The sequence below is a fragment of the Neofelis nebulosa genome, chromosome 14, assembly GCF_028018385.1.
Source record: "Neofelis nebulosa isolate mNeoNeb1 chromosome 14, mNeoNeb1.pri, whole genome shotgun sequence".
NCBI lineage: Eukaryota > Metazoa > Chordata > Mammalia > Carnivora > Felidae > Neofelis > Neofelis nebulosa.
This window is the reverse complement of record NC_080795.1, coordinates 76,608,768-76,629,461: the sequence shown is the minus strand read 5'-3', so window position 1 is coordinate 76,629,461 and position 20,694 is coordinate 76,608,768. Positions and strand designations below refer to the sequence as shown.

At 43.5% G+C, this 20,694-nt stretch overlaps 1 protein-coding gene across 4 annotated transcripts in view; it reads right to left on the bottom strand.

Moving 5' to 3' along the window:
- The window catches only part of KHDRBS3 (KH RNA binding domain containing, signal transduction associated 3), a 188,142-nt gene that overhangs the window by 37,809 nt on the left and 129,639 nt on the right, over positions 1-20,694 (bottom strand). For all 4 annotated transcript variants that reach the window (XR_009253552.1, XM_058699162.1, XM_058699163.1 and 1 more), the window contains exon 7: positions 2,742-2,824. Coding sequence is in view for 3 of the 4 variants with exons in the window: in XM_058699162.1 (XP_058555145.1) it covers positions 2,742-2,824 (83 nt within the window). In the remaining variant the exon portion in view is untranslated. The remainder of the gene's footprint in view (positions 1-2,741; positions 2,825-20,694) is intronic.

Here is a 20,694-nt window from a genome sequence, read left to right as displayed (position 1 = left end):
TACAGTGCATAAAACCATCTTGTCAACCTCCACCGTATAGCTGCTTAGTTTCCAGGAGTTTCCAGTAGAGCAGCTGCTTAGTCGCACCCAGTAAGGCTGTGTGTGTGGGGCGGGGGGGGGGGGGGGGGGAGACACGGCTGTGGGGGGGACAGCTGTTGGGGGGGCACATGGCGTGAGGGGACACGTGTAGGCAGGACCCAGGTTCAAAGTCTGCTCCTCCGCCGGTAAGCTGCGTGATCTTAGGCAAGTTGTCTAATTCTGATAAATCACAGTTTCCTTCTTCTTTGAAAGGACTGACGTTTATGTCACAGGTCATGAGGATTAGACGAACACTCAGAACACCTAACCAAGAGTGGCTTCTCAATTTGTCAACGTGTGCCACCCTCACACAATCCTCCGTCCTCCTTCAGGTATGATGAGTTGCAACACTGCAAAGATCACTTCCAAGACGGCAGACGGGGGGTTGTCAGGCAAGACGCCTCTTTAAGTGAGTCTTCCCTGACATTTAAAGGCCTCATGAGGGGCGCCTGGGTGGCGCAGTCGGTTAAGCGTCCGACTTCAGCCAGGTCACGATCTCGCGGTCCGTGAGTTCGAGCCCCGCGTCAGGCTCTGGGCTGATGGCTCGGAGCCTGGAGCCTGTTTCCGATTCTGTGTCTCTCTCTCTCTCTGCCCCTCCCCCGTTCATGCTCTGTCTCTCTCTGTCCCAAAAATAAATAAAAAATGTTGAAAAAAAAAAAATTAAAAAAAAAAAATAAAGGCCTCATGATGTACCAGCCTCTTAATTGGTCCCTGCCTCGAGCCTTTCCCACCTGTCAGTCCAGCCCCTCCACGGCCGTGGAATGACTCTCCGAATCCAAGTCGAAACTCACCGCGCCTCGCGTGTAACTCTCTGGGGCTCCGGGCCACCTGCTGCCTGTGGCACCGAGTCTCAGCACGCGCAGGGGGCAGAGTGCGGCCGCTCCTCCCCCCACCTCCCTGCCGCGCCTCACCCTTTCTAGCTCTGCCCATGAACCGGAGTTGCAGATGGCACGTGCTGCCCCCACCGGGCCCCGCCCTTCCAGCTCGGTGAAATGCCCTTCCCTGTCTGTACCCTGGTGACTCCTACTCACCCTTCCCTTTCTCAGTGAAAGGTCCTCAGGGTTCTCAACCAGACTTTAGCGCTGCCTTCTTCTGGAAATCCTCAAGTGTTCCTCAGACCTCTCATAACGATTACCGTATTACATGACTCTTAAGTATTTTTTTTTTTTTTCCCTTCTGGCCTGTGAGCTTTTCAAAGGGTCTTTGCCTCCATAATCTTTGTATCCCAAGCATCGAGCGTCCCCGACGTACACGGACATTCAACAAATTTTGGCTACAAAAATGACCAAAGGGATGAACACTCGTGATCCATCATATTACCAATGCTATCACTCTAACATTAAGACTCCAAGCTCCCTAGGTCGAGGCTCACGTTCTGGATTGCTCCTTTACTTCTCTGAGCCCTCAGTTCGCCATTTGTAAAACAGATACGTCAGCTCCTGCTGTAACCATTCAGACTCAATGAGACACAAGTAAGTAAAAGGTTTACACTCCACAGGGGATTTCTGGCAAATGGCTTCATCTTGTGCTCTGTGCTCCTTTTCTCCATCTATACAGTGAGAACGGCGCCCCATACTTGATACAGTTGCCGGGACACTTAAATGAGATACTATGTGACGTCGTGGCTAGCGTCTACCAGTGCCGGTCCCCCCAGGCTGCGCCAACACCCTCAAGGATACCAGCACGATGCACAGGTTTCCACTCACAGAGACCAAGCCCAAGTTGAGAGTCCAAGACTGAAGGGTCTCAACTGTTACAAGTTACAGGAGAAAAAAAATGTGACCTGAGCCTGAAAGAAAAAAGAATTTTATATCCTTGTCAACCTGGGTACCAGAGCTCACGAGTAACAGCAGCTGCCTGTTCAAAGCTGCCTGGTGCCACGTGAGTTCGGAAGTGGTTTATACTTCATCAAAACAACCACGCAATTTGTATTTTTTTATGCTTCATAAAGCCGCTATTTTGTTTTGTACATGTGTCTATCATTGTCCCCCACTTAGAATTTTAAACATAAAGCAAGAGGTTTCTAGGCATTTAGGAAAACATTCTGAACAGAATAAACACTGATTTCATATATCAATGAACATCAAGGTATATTATCACAAGAGGTAACTATAAAGCTCTGTTTTGCCTCTGATAACACTTACTTATTTCTGGGTAAATACTTCTTTAGAAAATGAAGCAGAGCTAACTCATTATTCACAAATATGAATTTGAAGTTGTTAGAAAACAGGATCACTGCTGCTGAGAAACAGAAACCTTCTCGGAATGCCAAGCTAAACTTCTGGGGCTTTCCTCCTCAGGCACTGACAACGCAGGGTATTTCCACATTGTTCATGTGATTTGGGGCACTTGAAGAGCCACAGACTTTGAAGACATCGTTTTTCCTTAGAATATACTGAACACTGAGTTAAAACTTTAGAGTAAAGAAAACTTCAATTTTTATTTTTCAAGCTTCATTGCTTTAACACTACAATAAGTTCTGGAGGGGTGATGCATGCTAGTTGCTAAGACGGAGAGGGCCTCTCCAATTAAAACAAACAAGAAACAAAGCAGGCCAAGTCAAATTACCCTCATTGTCTGATCATCATCCGGTTCCCAGAGTGCATAAACGTGGAGGGGCACAAGTGTCTGTTAACAGGGTCCAGTCAGAGATGGTCTCTTACCTTTGGGCAGGGGTGCTATAGCTGTTATCATAGGAATCATAACTCTGTTCGTCATAAGCAGTGCCATAACCATCATCATAGTCCTACAATAAAACAGGAGAAGTATAAAAAAGTTCAGAAAAGTTTCTGGACAAAAAGAACCACTCTGCTTTTAGTGACTCTTTATTAATTCAGCTAACACTTAACTCCACATCTAATTATAGTGTAAAGAAAAATATTAAGAGTGACATCAGTGAAAATGACAAGAACTTCCAAAAATTCTCTCTGTAAAAGCAAAAAGAAACTGGCAAAAATTGTTAGAATCAACAGTTCCAAAACTCTGGAAATTAACAAAAGGTTTGCAGAGATCTAAGGAGCATTTATTTTTAAAAATTTGGCTGAACCTTGGTAGGAGCAGTGAGCTCTGTGATGTTTTAATGAGCCCTATTCCCGCCCTTCACTCCCTGCTCTGCAGGAGCCTGGAAAACCCACAGCCTTAACCACAGTGGACTCCAGCAGGCTGAGGGCCACTGCAGGAGGAGAACAGGGTGGGGCTCTTTCAACCTCATTCCCTGAGGACTGCATCTGACCTGGCTTGGACTCATCCAGTGCAGAAAGCCTTTTCCCCGAGGGTATTTAAAGAAAATAAATAGAGGCAATTACATAAGATTTCAGCTACTTGAGGTGGTTGGAGCAAACAACAGTCTAATCAAAAGCCACCTAGAAAAGGGCCAGAATGAGATATCCATTCTCCCTTTGAAAAGCTCTGACATACTCCTGGGAATCTAGAAGGCTACATATAGCTGCACAGTGCCATGTACAGGCCCAGGAAAGACCTGGGAGGACCCTAGGCTCTCTCCTCAGGATGACCCTGCGGTTCTCACAAGAAGGACAGGCAAGGTCAAGGAAAGAGTTAGTTGTAAACCAACTGGCTGAGTTTTAAAGACCTGTTGTTCCAACCTGCTTGGTACTCAGTCTCCAGGCATTCGATAAAATCACCGTCCAATCGTTAGCTGACCACTAAGGTAACAGATAGGGAACACTTCAGGGATAACACATAATATATCACTTCAGTGATAACACATAATAAATATAAACTTTACAAAATGAGTTTGGAAAAGTCACTAGATAAAAAAAGGAAAACAGAAAATACTGGGAGGAAGGAGAATTTGATTTCCATAGCTGACACACTAAATGTCCAGTCTTAGTAAAAAAGATTAGGTGATATGAAAAGGAACACAAAAGTATGGTTCATACAACGAGAAAAAAGTAATCACCAGAAATGGTCCCTGAGGAAGACGAGACACTGAACTTACTAGACAAAGACTTTAAATCAGGTATTTTAAATATATTTTAAAAACTAAAGGATACTCTGTGTCTACAGAACTAAAGGATAATAACAATGCCTTACTAAATATAGATATAAACATAGTAAAGAATCCAAAGTAATTCTTGAGTGGTAAAGTATAACTGGAAGGGAAAATTCACCAGAGAGGTTCAACAGCAGATACAACCATGCAGAAGACAGAGTAAATAAACCTGAAGGTAGATCAATTGAGATTATCCATTCTGAGGAAGAAGATACAAAAGGATAAGGAAAAGTGAACAGGGTCCCAGAGACCTGTGAAACACCATCACACAGGAACATATGCATGAGATACCCAGAAAGAGAGGAAAGTAAGAAGCAAAAAGATTAGAAAGAGAAATAATGGCTAAACACTTGCCAAATTTGATGAAAAACCTTAATCTACACAACCAAGAAGCTCAAAACACTGAAAGTAAGGTAAGCTCAAAGAGACCCACACCTAGAAACATCATCAAAATGTTGAAAGACAAAGGCAAAGAGAAGATCTTAAAGCAGCAAGACAGAAGCCGCTCATCATGTGAAAGAGAGTATCAATAATATCAAAAGCTGATTTCTCAAGGAAAACCATGGAGGCCAGAAGACAATGGGATTCCACTTTTCAAGTACTAGAAGCAAGAGACTGTCAACTAAGAATTCTATAACCAGCAGAACTATCCTTCAAAAATGGAAAAATTTGGGGCTCCTGGGTGGCTCAGTTGGCTAAGCATTCAACTTCAGCTCAGGTCACGATCTCACGGTTCGTGGGTTGGAGCCCTGCCTCGGACTCTGTGCTGACAACTCAGAGCCTGGAGCCTGCTTTGGATTCTGTGTCTCCCTCTCTCTCTGCCCCTCCCTGTCTCTCTCTCAAAAATAAATAAAATGTTAAAAAAATTTTTTTAAATGGAAAAATTAATATATTCTCGGGTAAGCAAAAACAGAATTCAACAGCAGACATGTTCCACACAAAAGACTAAAAGAAGTCTTTAATGTAAAGTGAAAAGTCATTAGATAGTAACTTGAGTCCACATGAAAAAATAAGTAACACTGATACAGATAGCTACTTAGGGAAATACAAAACTATAAATGTGTTTTTGTAGTAACTTTTTTTTCTCCTGTTTGACTTAAAAACCAACTGAATGAAGAACTAATTATAATTGTGTTGATGGACACATGATGTATGGAAGCTGCAATCTTCATGACAGTGACAATACAAAGGTGGGCAGGTGAGGACGGAGCTAAAGAGAAGCAAGGTTTTTGTGTCCTGTTAAAATTAAGTTGGTATAATTCTGAGAAAGACTGATATAAATTAGAAAATAAATTGTAATCTGCAGGGCAGGCTAAGAAAATAATTTAAAAAAAACATAAAAAGTAGAAAAAGAAATGGTAATGGGGTTAAAGTGATACAATAAACAAATACCTAACAACAAAAGGGGAGAGTAAGGTACCAAAAAGACATAAGACATAGGGTAAAACAAAAAAGCAAAGTGAGAGATGTAAATCCTATCTTATCAGTAATTACACTAAATGTAAATGGATTAAACTAAGTGGAATAAATTAAAAGGCAGAAAATGGCATTCTGCTTAAAAAGAAAGATCCAACCATATGCTGTCAACAAGAGACACACTTTAGATTCCAAGATAAAAATAAATTGAAAAGGAGGAAAGAAGATATACCATACCGTGGAAATACGAATCAAAAGAAAACCACCATAGCTGCACTAATATCAGACAAAACAGACTTTAAGACAAAACTGTTTCCAGAGAAAAAGGACATTTACTTATAATGATAAAATAGTCAAGTCTATTAAGATGATAATTCGAAAAATGTATGCAAATATATACACACATAAATAATAATAGAGCTCAAAGTACATGAAGTAAAAAATGATAGAATTACCAGGAGAAATAGACAATTTAACCATAATAATTGGGAACTTCAATATCACACTCTCCATAATAAAAATAATGCCTGAAAAAAGGATCAAAGAAGAAATAGAAGATTTGAACAATACAAATCAATTATACCTAACAGACAATTATAGAACTAATACACATCTATAGAACACTCTACCCAGTAAGGGTAAAATGCATTCTTTTTCATTACATAGGGAACATTCCAGAGGATAGACCCTACATTTCCCCAATTCAAAATTTACTACAAAGCTAAGTAATCACAACAGTGAGGTACTGGTAGAGACACAGATCAACAGAATGAGACTGACGGCACAGAAATAAACCCCTCACATCTATGGTCAATTCATTTTCAGCAGGGTGCCAAGACAACTGAATGGTGAATAGTACAGTCTTTTCAGTATATGGTGTGAGAACAAATATCCACATGCAAATGAATGAAGCTGGACTGTTACCTCACACCATATACAAAAATTAATGCAAAATGCAACATGCATCTAAGTACACAAGATAAAACTACAAAACTCTTAGAAGAAAACATAGATGTAGATCTTTGTGATTTTGGATCAGTCATTAGTTTCTTAGATATGCCAGCAAAAGCACAAACAACTGAAGAAAATAGAGATAACAGATACCTAATAGATAATATAGATATATGTAATAGAAAATATAGACCAGCAAAATTAAAAACTTATGCATCAAAGGATGCTAGCAAGAAAATGAAAAGACTATCCATGGGACAGGAGAAAAATATTTCCAAATCACATATCTGATTATGGTCTAATATTCAGAATATAAAAAGAGCTCTTACAACTCAACAATAAAAAGAAAACCCAGCAAGAGCAAAAGCCATCTTCCTTAGTTCTATGGAGACAGACTTCAAACTGAGGACATTCTGCAGATAAAATAACAAGCACACAATGGTTATTTTAAAAGCACTGTGGAATTCAAAAAGGTCTAGAGAAATGGTCATTTTGTAAGATAAAATTGGATATATTACAATGACATCTATGTCCATGAACGTGTGAATCCTACCCTAAAACTGATTACTAAGTTTCTGGTGTTAGTCAATTACATAATGACTTTGGACTTCATTGGTATTTATTTAATATTTAAATGAGCCTGAAAATAACATCTAAGTATTTTGGAACATCGGTATTATCAATGCTAATCAATTTAACGATCACCACCGGATCTGTGGAAGCAGAGAAATGTGGCCAAGGGGTAAGAGAAAGGACCTGGAGTTAGATGGGCTTACATAATTTACTATCGACGATTTTACTCACGCTCATTCACATCTCAGAATCTGTTTCTTTACCTGTAACCTGTGAATCCCTTAAGTATTTTGAAAGGATGAGAAATTATATATACACATATATGTACATATTCCAGCAAAATGCCTGATCTATATTAAGAACTTTATGAAGGAGAGCATATAATTAACTATTTTACTAAAGCATTACTCATGGAGACCTCTGTCCTGTATTTCTAAAATTATACAACAGAGGAAGAACACCAGAAGCCACTGTATGAGAGGGTATGAGCCAAATAATTGATTTGAAAGTGATTACCTTAGTTATTCTCTCTTCATAAGCATCTATTAAATACTAAACCTCAATTTACTTGGCTTAGGAAAACATAAATATCTAAATAGGAAGTTATATTATAATGTGTTCCATCTTGTAACATGAATATCAATAATAAGAGATCGTACTGTCTTTGCCGGAATAAGGCATATACATTTTCTACATGATCACGTAATTTTTTAATATTTCTTCACAAAGGAGGAACTTAATATTTGTTGAACAGCTATGTGTCAAGTACTTCTCGCAGAAGATAGAACAGAATATTCTACAGGGGCAGAGGAAGAATAAAAGTGAAGGACAGTTAGCACACAATATACAAACCATCGTGTTCCCCATAGTACCTAAAGGCGGATTAGTAATTTGGTGATCTTCCAAAGACCAATGCAAGAAGGAGAAAGCTATCAGACAAGATACAGACAAAACGAAAACAAAATTGATATGATTTTAATAATGAGGTAAGTCGTATGAGGCAGGTATTACTGATAATTCTGGTGAATTAATAAATTAAAAGAAGCCGGTGTTCCTAACGGAAAGAGTAAGATTTTTAATTTTTTTTAACGTTTGTTTACTTTTGAGAGAAAGAGACAGAGTGTGAGCAGGACAGGGGCAGAGAGAGAGAGGGAGACACAGAATCGGAAGCAGGCCCCAGGCTCTGAGCTGGCAGCACAGAGCCTGCTGCGGGGCTTGACCTCACTAGCGGTGAGATCATGACCTGAGCTCAAGTCAGACGCTTAACCAACTGAGCCACCCACGCGCCCCAGGAGTATTATTGTTAAATTAAAAACCCAAACCTCCACTTGGCGCCTACCCTGTTCCTGGCACTCTGTCAGCACCATGAACTGAAAAGGAGCGCCACTGTCTAGTGAGTACTCTGGCATGAGGTGGCGCGAGAGAGGGGACAGGCCACTAAAGAGATACTGATAATGCAACATGTCAAATGCCGTGGCAAAGGCGAGGTGGCGCTGTGCACTGAGGTGGCACAGAACTGCCCAGCAGGGAGCGGGAAGGGACAGGGAAAACTGTCAGAAATGCCAACGCCAGCATTTAGTTTCAAAAGCAGGGAAAAGCAAAAGTCCTGGAAACATGCACGAAAAATAAGAATTGGGCAGAATGGACAGCAGGTGCAGAACAGTGGAGGTACAGACACCTGAGAACCTTCCTCGTCCAGGAAAGCCAACGGCTTGTTGTGGGTACACTGCAGGATGCCAGTGGAAGAATGGAGAGCAAGGAAACAGAGAATCCCATGAAGCGGTTCGTGAATGGCCAAGTCACGGTGCGTGGGTTGGGGTTCTGAGTGCCATGATCCACCTTATGGTTTAGAACTCGTTCTCGGGTACTGGGGTGGGGGAATGGAACGGCAAGGGTGGATCTGGAGGGCTTGTTAACTAGGTCACTGCACTGGGCAGTTTGGCAATGTGGAGCTCACGGTTTCGTCAGTAATTTGGTCGTAGCTTGGAAAGAATATGGCTTCGCCAAGTTAGGAATTCTACTTCTAAGCTTATTTAAAGAATCGAGATTGTAAGTGACTGGAACTTTCTTCAAAAACTAAAATGTGAAGTGCTATACTACACTTTTAGCCTTACAGACTCATTCCTCGTTCAATTATTCCATCAGATATTACAATGCTAGAAATTTATTTGAATTTTCAAAGGGTTTAGGTCGTTGAATTAATTGACTTTCATGTTTTTACACTGAAGATTTTGAAAGATGAAATTTGCAGTTCTCACATGATTTCTTTCATGATGATTTCACAGGTGGATTTGGCCAGAGGGACGCACTTCCGCTCTCTATTCAATGGACAACACTTGAAAGCTGTGGGAAGTGTGAAGGAGAATGTGACAGGAGAGAAGGAGGAAAAGCTGAGTGTAGGTGCAAATACATTCGGAAGTTTCTAGGAGGGGGTAGAGGGGATTCTTGGGCATCATCTGCCACCTTGCTGCAGGCGGCAGATGAAGTCATTGGCAGACAACAACTGGGGGGCTTAATCGGAAAGGACTCCGTGTCGGTTACCATAATGAGGAAAGGCAGGGCGGGGGGATGGGTAAGAGTCCCTTAACATTAGGCTTCTTTGTCTGAGGACTGATCTGGGGGTTAGCAGCCCCCCTTTTTTTCTGAATGCTCTTACTGTTTCCAACTACTTGTTGCTTGTTTTCTTACTCATATCGTTTGAATATTAAGAAATTCCTCTTGGGGGGGGCCAAGATGGCGGAACAGCATGGAAGCTTTTTGTGTGTCTCGCGTCCATGAAATGCAGCCAGACCAACACTAAACCATCCCACACACCTGGAAGAAATTCCTCTTTAGATTTTTCTGAGGCCAAGGCAGGAATTTTAAAAAACAGTGAATGCGTTGTCCGTTACAAGTGAACATGCGATCGGGTAGAACCATCAATCTAGTATAGAGGGGATACACGGATTTAGTTCAGTCACCCAGCTAACCTCAGACTCTACAAAGCCTGCCAGGACCTGGGAGGGGGAACTCACTAGGTCCTTGGGGGCAGCGCTCAGACATGTCAAACAACTGTCTTTACACCTGAAATCTCTGTGTAATTTCTCACATTTGTGTATTTTCTCCTAGAGAACATTGGCCCTTGTGACATGGCCCCAGGCAACACGTTGTCCTCATTTTCTGCCATGTGTCCTGAGCCCAAGGGCAATAATTACAACCGGTTTGTGTGCTGCTCCCTACAAGTCTGTGACCACCCATCTGCTGAAGAAATTTCTCACGGTGAGGCTCAAAGGACTCTCCTCTCCTACTGTATCTTCTCAGGCCCATGAAACCAGCGTCTGTCACACCCGTGTGACGCCCAGGTCGGATTGGACACACACACCTCCGCTGAGTGTGTGGCAATGACTGGCTCCTGGCCTCCCCCGCTGTTGTGAACACGGATTGTGTCTTGCTTATTCTTTCACACAGAGTGGGGGCAGGGCCTGGAGCGCAGGAAGGATAGCTCAATAAATCAATGCTCATTCGATTGCTGGACGGAGTGCCTGCAGAGGAAAAAGCGTGCCAGACCCACCCCCACCCGGTCCCGTCTCCTGCCCGAGCGTGCCTTCACCTATGCCCTCCCAGGGCCACTCCTCCGTGACCCCACGCGAAGACAGCGGGCGTTTATGAACTTGTTTATGCTAAGAACCTAATGCATTTGCTCTGCGAGAAGCTTAAGAGAGCTCCCGGACATCATTAAAATGCAAGCACAGATGTTTTATCTCCTTCGCTGCACTTTTCAAACAGGGCTCTGGACGTGCAAATGGGCAGCACAGGAGACACGGCCCTAATGAGATGCTAACAAACCGCTGGACTGCACGAGGCTCTGAAGGCACCTTCACCTGGACAGAGCCCGTGCCTCTCGCCTTCCCGTCCCACCAACCATTCTGCCTGGCAGGAAACCTTTATCTCCTCAGCCTCCCTCGTACGTACCACCCCACCCCCTCCCCCCCGACTCTATTCCTAAGGTAACTAACTGCGTTAGAATCATCCAGAAGTTCTCAGCTGGACTAGTACAATATTCTAACTCATCTGCCTGGAAGAGCTTCCTTATCTAAACCCTAAACCTTCCTCCAGAATTATCCACCAAAATGCTCATCTGAGTGTGCTGCTTCCCTGCATACAAATCTCCAATTTCCACCCCTCCTGTTCCTACAAAACAAGGAACAAATTCCTAAGCCTCTCACCGTCTTGCCTCAGCAACTTACCCGAGACAGCACAGGACGAGCTTCCACACCTCCCCGAGGACCCAGAAGAAGCCTTGCCGTTTCATGCTGCAAATTCTATGTACCTGCGGTTCTTTCTGACATCCCCTTTTTAGGCTTTCCAACAGAAGACATCAGGCTGAAATTTCACCCCTCTGTGCTTCCATGATCACTGATAACTTGCTTACACGAGGGACCTCGAATTACCCCTCTGCCTCCCTTCTTCCCCATGAGTCTGCGAGGTCCTTAAGGGTACGGCCAAGGCCTTGCTCGTTCCCTTGTATTGTCAACGTCTGGCACATAGGAGGCTTACAGTGACCGTACTGAATGAACGAATGAATGACAACAAAAATTAACTACAGGCCAAGTGGCAGGAAATAGAGCTTCTTTAGGATAAACGCAAATAAAAGAGACAGCGTAGGATAAAATGCAATACTGATTAAAATATGACGGATTTTGACGAGACCTCACCTGAATTCTTGTCAAACATTACCCACCACTCTTGCATTCCTTATCCTCAGAGAAAAAATTCCCTTTTAAAACCCTGTGTTCTATTTCTGAAAGTCAGAACAACATTATTCAAAACAGCAAACTTGGGCAAGAAGTAAATGTATATCAATATAAATTCTTGCCTCGATAAAGAAAACCTACTTATTCAATAAGCTATGCCTCTGAGTTTCTTATCTTTGATGATGAAGATGTCTACGTGGAGTTTAACCGACCGGGTGACCTGGACACTTGGTAGAGGCCAGAGCTACGGGAGGAGAAACACGTTCTCCCACAGGTAGAAATTCTTCGTTTGCGTACCCGACCTATAAAACTCCAACTGACACGTGGCCAAATACCAAAGAAATCTTGCTTTTGAAAAGAAGAGATTTTCCAGGATACAGGAAACAGCATGGCCTATTTTTAATTCTATTTCTGTCACAAGCAAAATCAAGCATAACATTTAAGCTGGGAAAAGCCATTTTAAACAGAAGAATTCACAAAAGACAGTGATTTTAAAAGTAATGTTTTGGTTTTGAGCCCTTTTAAAAGGAAACAATTACCCTGTATAACACCTCACTCCAATTAGGGTGATATCTGGTCATTTCCAAATGCAGAAAGTTTTCATTCATAATACAGTACTAAAGCTTATTAAAATCTATAGTCTTATAATGATTGAGTTTATTAAACAAACATTAAGCTAAAACCAGTCTTTTGAGAACTGCATTTTCCCTGCGTTCTGAGTACTAATATTCTTGTCAAGTATCACCAATGACCACGAGCATATCACCGAAACAGGTTATCATTAAGGACAAAAATCACAGGATTGATAACAATTCTATATAAGAATCTTTTCCATAATCATTTAAATAAAACACCATTAACTCAACAATCCAATCACGTCCTTAGGTGTTCGTTTATGGCTACGAGGAAAATACTACGCCGCTTCTACTGGAATCTTACAAATTCTCCCTATCGGTCTTTGGAGTCTGATGCCTGTGTTCAAGTTCCAGCTCTGCCTCTTACCAGCTGTGTGGCTTTGGGAAAATCACCTATCCTCCTCAACCTCAATTTTGTAATTTGCCAAATGGCATCATAATCCATGTTCTGGCTATTCCTGATGGTTGTGGATAGATTAACCAAAAAGCACATATGAAAGCTGGTTGGCACAGGGCCTGCCCAATAAAGGCAGTTTTATTTAAAGATCTATCCCTTTTAACAGTTTCAAGCTATTAGGCCAGAGAAACATCAGAGCTCTCCAGGTATTTGTCTCTTGTAGAATGTGCTAAATTCTTAAAACTTTGTCTAAAACTGCAGCGTGTGCATATGCGTTCCGCAAATGCTTGTAGGCGCTGCGCGGTTCTGGACGGAGAAGGGGCTCCCCGCGGTCTGCTGTGCTTCTAGCCATACTTGAACGCAGCCTGTGAAAACACAGCCAGGTCAGCGACTCACAGAAAGGCTCTCCAGCTCTCAGGCCACCGAACCGAGACAGAATCATGTTCGTTTGGAATGGACAAGGTGCTCGAAGATACAATAAAGGAAAATGAGGTAACAAAGAGGTTAACCCAGAAATTCCACAAACAAGGGAAGGCTGTATATCGAAAATTAAAGAAAACGAAAAATCCCATGAAGATGGAAGAAAGGGGAATTACTATATTTTATTAACACCACACCACACCATGCACATCATGCTGAAGATTTTCATGTCAATTTGTCCTCTCTCCCGGGGCGGGGGCGGGGGGGGCGTTTGTTGAATGCCTACTGTGTGCCAGGCACTGCTGTAAGCATTGGGGATACAGTACTGAACAAACAAAACAAAGTCTCTGTCCCCCTGGGGCCTCCATTCCCAGGGGGAAGCAGACAAACAAAACCAGCCATCACAAGGACAGTAGGTTAGCACAGTGAGAGGTGGGGGAGGCTTGAGACCTGGGGGCAGCTGGAGGGGCTGTGGGCAAGGACTCAGCAGGGACTGAGGAGGACACGGGAAGGAAGTGAGAAGCTGTTTAAGCAGATGTGTTTGAGGGGGAGAGGGATATTTCAGGCGGAATGAAAAACAAGCACAAAGGTCCTGAGGTAGAGACAGCAAGGTGGAGAGAGTCAGAGGGAGGACGGGCGCCAGGTCACCTGGGGCCCGTGTGGCTTGAAGCGAAGGAGGGTGCCACCAGAGGCTTCTGGGCCTCGGGAGAGTTTCCGTGGCGACCAAGGTCTGTCTTTCTGCTCCACTGACCTGACTTCCACGACAGTATTTCTTCCTTCATCTGCGTCTAATTTGCTGAAAACCATTTACTTAGTTCTTTTCTGCATTTTACAGCTTTAGAGTATCTGTTGTCTGTATTTTCCAGTTGTCTGCTTCAACAACCAATCTTACCTTTTAACTCCTTGATTTTAAAGAACAGAGTTACTTTAAAATTTGTATCTGCTATCTGAATCTACTTTCTCTCTTTTTTTTTCCCTTAGCTTTTTATTTTGGTGGCTTCAATTTGTAATTATACATAAAAAGTTACGGAAGTAATTTATCAAAGCCTATACTATGCATTTCTCCAGAGACAATTTATATTTGCTTTGGGTGGGAGGACAGGATAATTAGCGATTCCGGCTTAACCTTAACCCACAAGGGACTGGGACAATCAGAAAGCGTCCCGTGGGGGTGCTTTTCTGAGCTCCAAGGCAAAGCCTAGGGCTTACCAACCCTCTGCATCCAAATCCGGGGGGCCTAAACTCCCATTTTTTTTAGCCTTCCCAAACTCCAGTTCAGTTCAGCTTCTCGGCCGCCTCTTAGGGAACTGGCAGAAGCCACCACAGGCCCTCTCAACCAGGGTCTCCCAGAGAATGGAGCCCGGTGCCCTGAGGCGTCTGCTGTGTGGAGGTGACCTCACTTCCCTCCTGTGTATCTGGAATGCCAGCACTTCCGGGCCATCAATTTCTCCGTTCCGAGATTCAGACGAGGAACCCCAGTTGAGAAAGGCTGCCTCACGGGCCAAAGCGGTCAGAAATGCTGAGCTGGCTGCTTTGCCCTTCATTTTCGTCAAGAGGTTGGCCAGTATTTTTTGTTTGTGCTGTGTCTGCTTTTACAAACCTTCAAAGATGTTTTCTGTTTCCTGCTTTTGTTTCACCTTTCCTGGTCATTCTTAGCAAGAGGGTCTGGGGTGGATTCTCACCAATACTCAGGATTTATTTGATTATGACCCCCCCCCCCCCGAAATGTAGTCTTCCTGAGAACAGGGCACCTGCCCTTTTTTACTACCATGTCCTGCAGTGCCTGCAGGAGGAAACAGTCAATAAATGCTTTCTGAACGAATGGATAAGTGAATGAATAATCGACAGTTACGGATCTGTTCACGTACTCTTCTCAGTGAGAAGATGGCCCCTGTGTGAGCGACAACTGGCCAGGAGAGAGGCATCAAGTGACTCTAGGGTCACCGTGAAGAAGAAAGGACCCCCCGGTCCACAGAAAGGCACACTTAATGCACAGTGCACAGCTTCCCCACAATGAAAATACAAGCCCCGTACTATCAGAGTTGTATAACGTCAGCACTAAGATTTCTCCTTGCTTAGATTTCTGGGAAATCCTCAAATTATCACCTGGTCTAATAGCAGGTATGTTTCCAGGAGGAGCTACTGTTCTGTTATACACAAGAGTATCTGCTCTGTCTACCATAGCATTCCTCATACACAAACTGGTCATATTTTAAAAACCTTTTATTCAAGCATAAAAACAAGGCATCAAAAGCTACAAACCCTAAGCGTGCAGCTCGGTGAATTGTCACCAAGTAACCACAGCCATGTAACCGGCACCGGGATCAAGAACCGGAACATCAACGTCCCCCCAGACACACCCCCTGCACACGTCCTCAGTCACGACAGCGTCTCCCCCCAAAGGAACCACCATCCCGGATTCCAACACCAACCCTGGGGTTTGCCTGCCGTTGAGCTTTATAGAAACAGAACCAGAGTCATCACTACCTTGTGCCACGTTTCTCTCACCCACCGTTACGCGTGTGCGACGTGTCCACGCTGCCGGATGTGGCCACAGTTGGTTCCGTTTCGCTGCTTGAAAATTCTGGTCTGTTTCATCACACCACCCCGTGCTCACCCACCCTTGTGTGGGTAGGTATTTCGCTTCTTTCTAGTTTTTGCCTGCGTGGCTCTTTCACGCGTCCTGTGGCACATCTCTGCACACACCTCTGCTGAGTAGCTCCCGGGAGCAGCGTCGCTGGGTCTTAGGGAAGCGTGTGTTCAGCTCTAACGGGGGGGGGGGGGGGGGGGGGGGGGGGGGCGAATATTTTTCTGAAGTCGTTATATCAATTTACCTTCCTACAGCGGCAGATGAGAATTCCCACCGCACCCCATTCTCGTTAGCACTTGTGATTAACTTTAATTATTCTGGATGGTGTGAAGAGCGCCGGATCTTGTGTTTATCATACACAGCAATCCCCACCTATCCAAGGTTTCCCTCTCCGTGGTCATGGTTTCCTACGTCCACTACAGTCCGGAAGCAGCTCGTCCACCTCGTGACCCGTCGTCACGTCAACAGCAAGCTCGCGCTGCGTCCCCACACCTGTGTCATGCCCCTTGCTCTACTCCACCTCCTGGCGCAGGCCTTTCGTCGTCTCCAGTCCTCACAGGAAGAAGGCCGAGGACAGCGCGGTAAGATATTTTGAGAGAAAGACCACATTCACATACTTTTATTGCAGCGTACTGCAATAACTGTTTATCTTATTATAGTTATTGGTGTTGATCTCTTACTGTGCTAATTCCTACGTTAAACTTAATCATGGATACATATGTATGGAAAAAAACATAGTAACCATATCGTTTAATACCATCTGAGGTCTCAGGCATCCCCTGGGGGTCTTGGGACATAACCCCCAGAGATAAGGAGCAACTACTGTATTAAAGTCCGGGGCACATTTAGCAAAAGGGTCTGCCCTGAAAGAGCCACTTGGTCAACTGAAGAATTACATTTCTGAGCGAACAACAAAATTACTCACATACCACTTTTTATGTACCAGGCACCACTTGAAATACTTTCCATATGTTAATTTGTCTAATCTTCAATAACAGCCCCACGTGAGAAGCACTGACGTTCCCATTTAGGAATCAGGGACTGAGGCACAGAGCAGATAAGCGACTCACCCAAAATTACACAGCAGTTGAAGACACAGCAAAGATCTGAATCTATTCAGCTTGAGTCCCGCCTTTGTTTGTAGCTATGATGATATACATATCGCTTGTCCCTATAAACACCAAGGGTTGGACCATATATGCAATCAACTCGCCAGGATGGTGTAACACCATGAGGCCGTATCTGGATGGCCAGGTGGCTGTCCACTTGTGTTACCCAACCTGACAATGTGTTTTATTTTAAACTGCTTTAGCCCTGAAATATCTTCCAACATTCCATGTCCTGTTATGTACCTCACACTCTGTCAACAAACTGAATACAAACGAAGGTATAAAGATGATAATAAACCTCATCAATAACCCAGCACTGCCGCCCCTCTGCTGGCTGTCCCTGCACACACCGCCTCCCGTACGTGTATGGATGTGAACAGCACGTCCAGTCCTCGTGGAAATCCTTCTAGCTCTCCCTGCCTGAATGCTGTGAGCACCCGTCCCTGCTTGGTTTGCTGTCTCCTCTAGAAAGTCTTTCCACATTCCATCAAGCACATCGTATCCCTTCACTGGTCCTCCTGAAATATTCTGTATGTAAGTCAATTATAGGTGTCATATCCTATCATCTTTTTTTTCCCCCCCTGTATCAAGCAAGCAAATATTGATTACTTACTACATGCTGGGCCCTGTGGATAAAAAGGCATGCACCTATCATCCATGACTTAAAATGTAATGGGAGTAATGATATGAATAAAAGAGCGATCGCATTGCTCGAAGAAAAGTATTTTAAATAGGGTGTACACACAGGGATCCACAGGGTGTATACACAGAAAACCACCACCTGAAACAGGCAGGGGATTATGGGAAGATTCAAAGTAAGGGGTGATAATGGTGTTCCTTCCTAGACCTTGATCTGCTTGATGGCAAGGAATGAGGTCAATGGATGCAGCTCAGTGAACGTTTATGCGTGAGGAAAACGGTACACTAAGGTGCCAGGTTCTTGTCGGTGATCCCTGATGAGAGGTCCATTCCAATGCTTCCAAAGTCCCCTCCCCGCCTCAGCCCTGATTCACCCGAGGGACAGGACACCTCTATCACAGTAGCACAGATACAACCGTCATCGCTCACTCACTCGGATGGGCGAGCCTAGTTACAGAGGCAAAATGTGCTCCCATGCCATTTTGACGCTGTCATTCCAGAGCCCAGGCTCTTATATAAAATACTTTTGGTTGTTTTGTTTAAAGTACAGAGAAAAAGGGAAAAAAACCAAAAAAACCAAAAAACCCTCTAAATACATAAGTTTAAAATCTGAAATCACTTCCCAAAGTTTTACGTTTCCAAAATAGGTCACCGTTTCAAGCAATTTAGGGACGAGATCGGGTTGTGAAGTTCCTGATAGACATTTCAAGTAAATTGCATGTGGCTCTTATTCTTACTTCTGGTAAAATGGATGTAAAAAATTTTAGAACCTTCATCTTTTTATCTAAAATAAAAAGGTGTCCCTAGGCTTTTCAATTCACATTTAAAATGCATTTTCATAAATAACCTTTTCGCAATCTGTACTCTGTTTTAATTAAACTTCTCACTATGGAAAACAAGATAATTGAAACAATTTAGAGATTAGTTAACTGTCACAAAATTATGCCATTGGGAAAATCTGCCATTATACAACCGTCTCCTGTAACTGAAGTCCCCAAACTAGTCATGTAATCAAAACTTCAGGTGAGCTCTCCAAAGAATGAGGGGTGTGACTTCACGGAGTCTTTAAAACAAAATCTACCCTAAAGAATTACATGTACCTTTAAAAAATATACTGTATTTGATTTTCCCCAAAGGCCCTCACTGATGTTCCCAGTCACCAAAAATTTAGAAGAGTTGATTCTTCCAGCGGCCCTGTGCCGCCATGTTATGGAGGAAGACACCGAGTACGGTAGTAGCAGGGTTTCTCTCTCTTTGTTTTAATAATCTTTTTTAATGTTTATTTATTTTTGAGAGAGCAAGAGAGACAGAGCACGAGCGGGGGAGGGACAGAGAGAGAGGAAGACGCAGAATCCGAAGCAGGCTCCAGGCTCCGAGCTGTCTGCACAGAGTCCGACGCAGGGCTCGAACCCCCAGACCACAAGATCGTGACCTGAGCCGAAGTGGGAAGCCCGACCGACTGACCCACCCGGGCCCCCCAGCCGCGTTTCCCTTAAAGCAAGTTTCATCTTCCACAGCTCTAATGAGTCACGGTGCCAGAGAATGGGCAGAAAAGACATGTGTGCTTGCAAAACATGAGGTTTAGATTCCTGCTCCCATTCAAAACTGTCTCTGACTTTTTACACCTGGATTAAGTTAACTATTGGCAGATGGCCTATGAGGAAGCACCCGACAGCAGCTGCAGTAAGACAGGATGGAGAAGCTCTATCTCCTCATCTCAAGGCCTGTCTCCAGGGCAGAGCACAGGCTCCCTGAGAGCCCTTGGTCTGCCAGGCCTCCCCTTGCCTCTCTCAAAGAGGCACTGCCGCATCACAGGGGCAATGCTGGACAGTTCCACATTCTGTTCGGTCCACAGCTCAGCTGGATAATCCGAGCATATCAAGTGCCTGTGGAGAGCTTCCATATTCTGGTAAAGTTGTAGGACTTCATCTAGAGTGCCCTCCCACGTTTACCTTTAAAGGTGATCAACCCATCAACTAAGCCTCCAAGACTTAGAATGATTACACATGAGGACACTGGGATATCACCGAATGGCACATAGTTCCTACGAATAAATAGATGGCAGACACAGCCATAATTCACTGAGTTGGAAAATAATATGATTAAAATTTCTAAGACAATTTGAGTCTATACATCTTGAATAGTGAGTATGCCTTTGGAAAAAGAAATCTCATTTTTAAAAACATTTTCCAAAACGTCCGTTCTAGAATTCAAAAGACTCAGAGCCACTTACTTTCACTTTTAGCTTCTCTCATTAAAATTTAGTTTGCTTTGTTTATTCTGTTTATTTCTTTTTAGTATCAAGATTTCTATTTTATGAAAATGTAATTCCTCCTTAGAAAAAGCTTCTCTAGGGTGACACTGGGAACCAAGTAAGTTTCAGAAAACAATCAATTACAGAATTCTGAAGTTGGAAAGGAAGTCAGGCCAGTGTCTGACCTAACCTGCTCATTTGTTCGGTCAAGTACCCTCACCTGTACTTAGCAGTTACACACACTAAAGCCCAAAAGGATTAAACACTTTGCATAAGAAGGAAACAATGGTGATACTGATAAGAAGGGGGATAAGAAACCAAGTATGTATTGCACCTGTCAGAATAACATTCTCTTTATCAAACTGTATTCTTTCACATTAGTTCACTAAATGAGCCATGTTATGTTCGCTAAAATTGGCTTGAGATACTTAATTTTACTTCACTAAGTATGTGTAACAGTGCATGGGACACATGAAATGACACAATTAGTTGGCAGTAATAAAGGCCACCCTCTGCATGTTTACTTATTATCTCTAAAATGTCAGGCCCTGTGACAGGCTCTGCGCAAACAAAGATGGAAGGGGAAGGGGAAGGGGGAGGGGGGAGGGGGAGGGGGAGGGGAGGGAAGTAAAAGAAAAGACAGTTCCTGCCCTCAAGAAATCGACAGCCTACTGGAGACAAAAACGAGCGAGCAGACACAGAGGTAGGTCTAAAGCGCACCAAAGATGCCACTAACAGTGTCTGATCAGGACCAGGAAGGCTTCACAACAGAAGAATAAACAGTCAAAAGAGCCTGCGTGGACACAACAAGAAAGGCATTCGAGGAGAATCAACAGCACATGCAAAGCGTTCAAGTCCCTGCTGTGCTGAGGGAACAACAGATACCC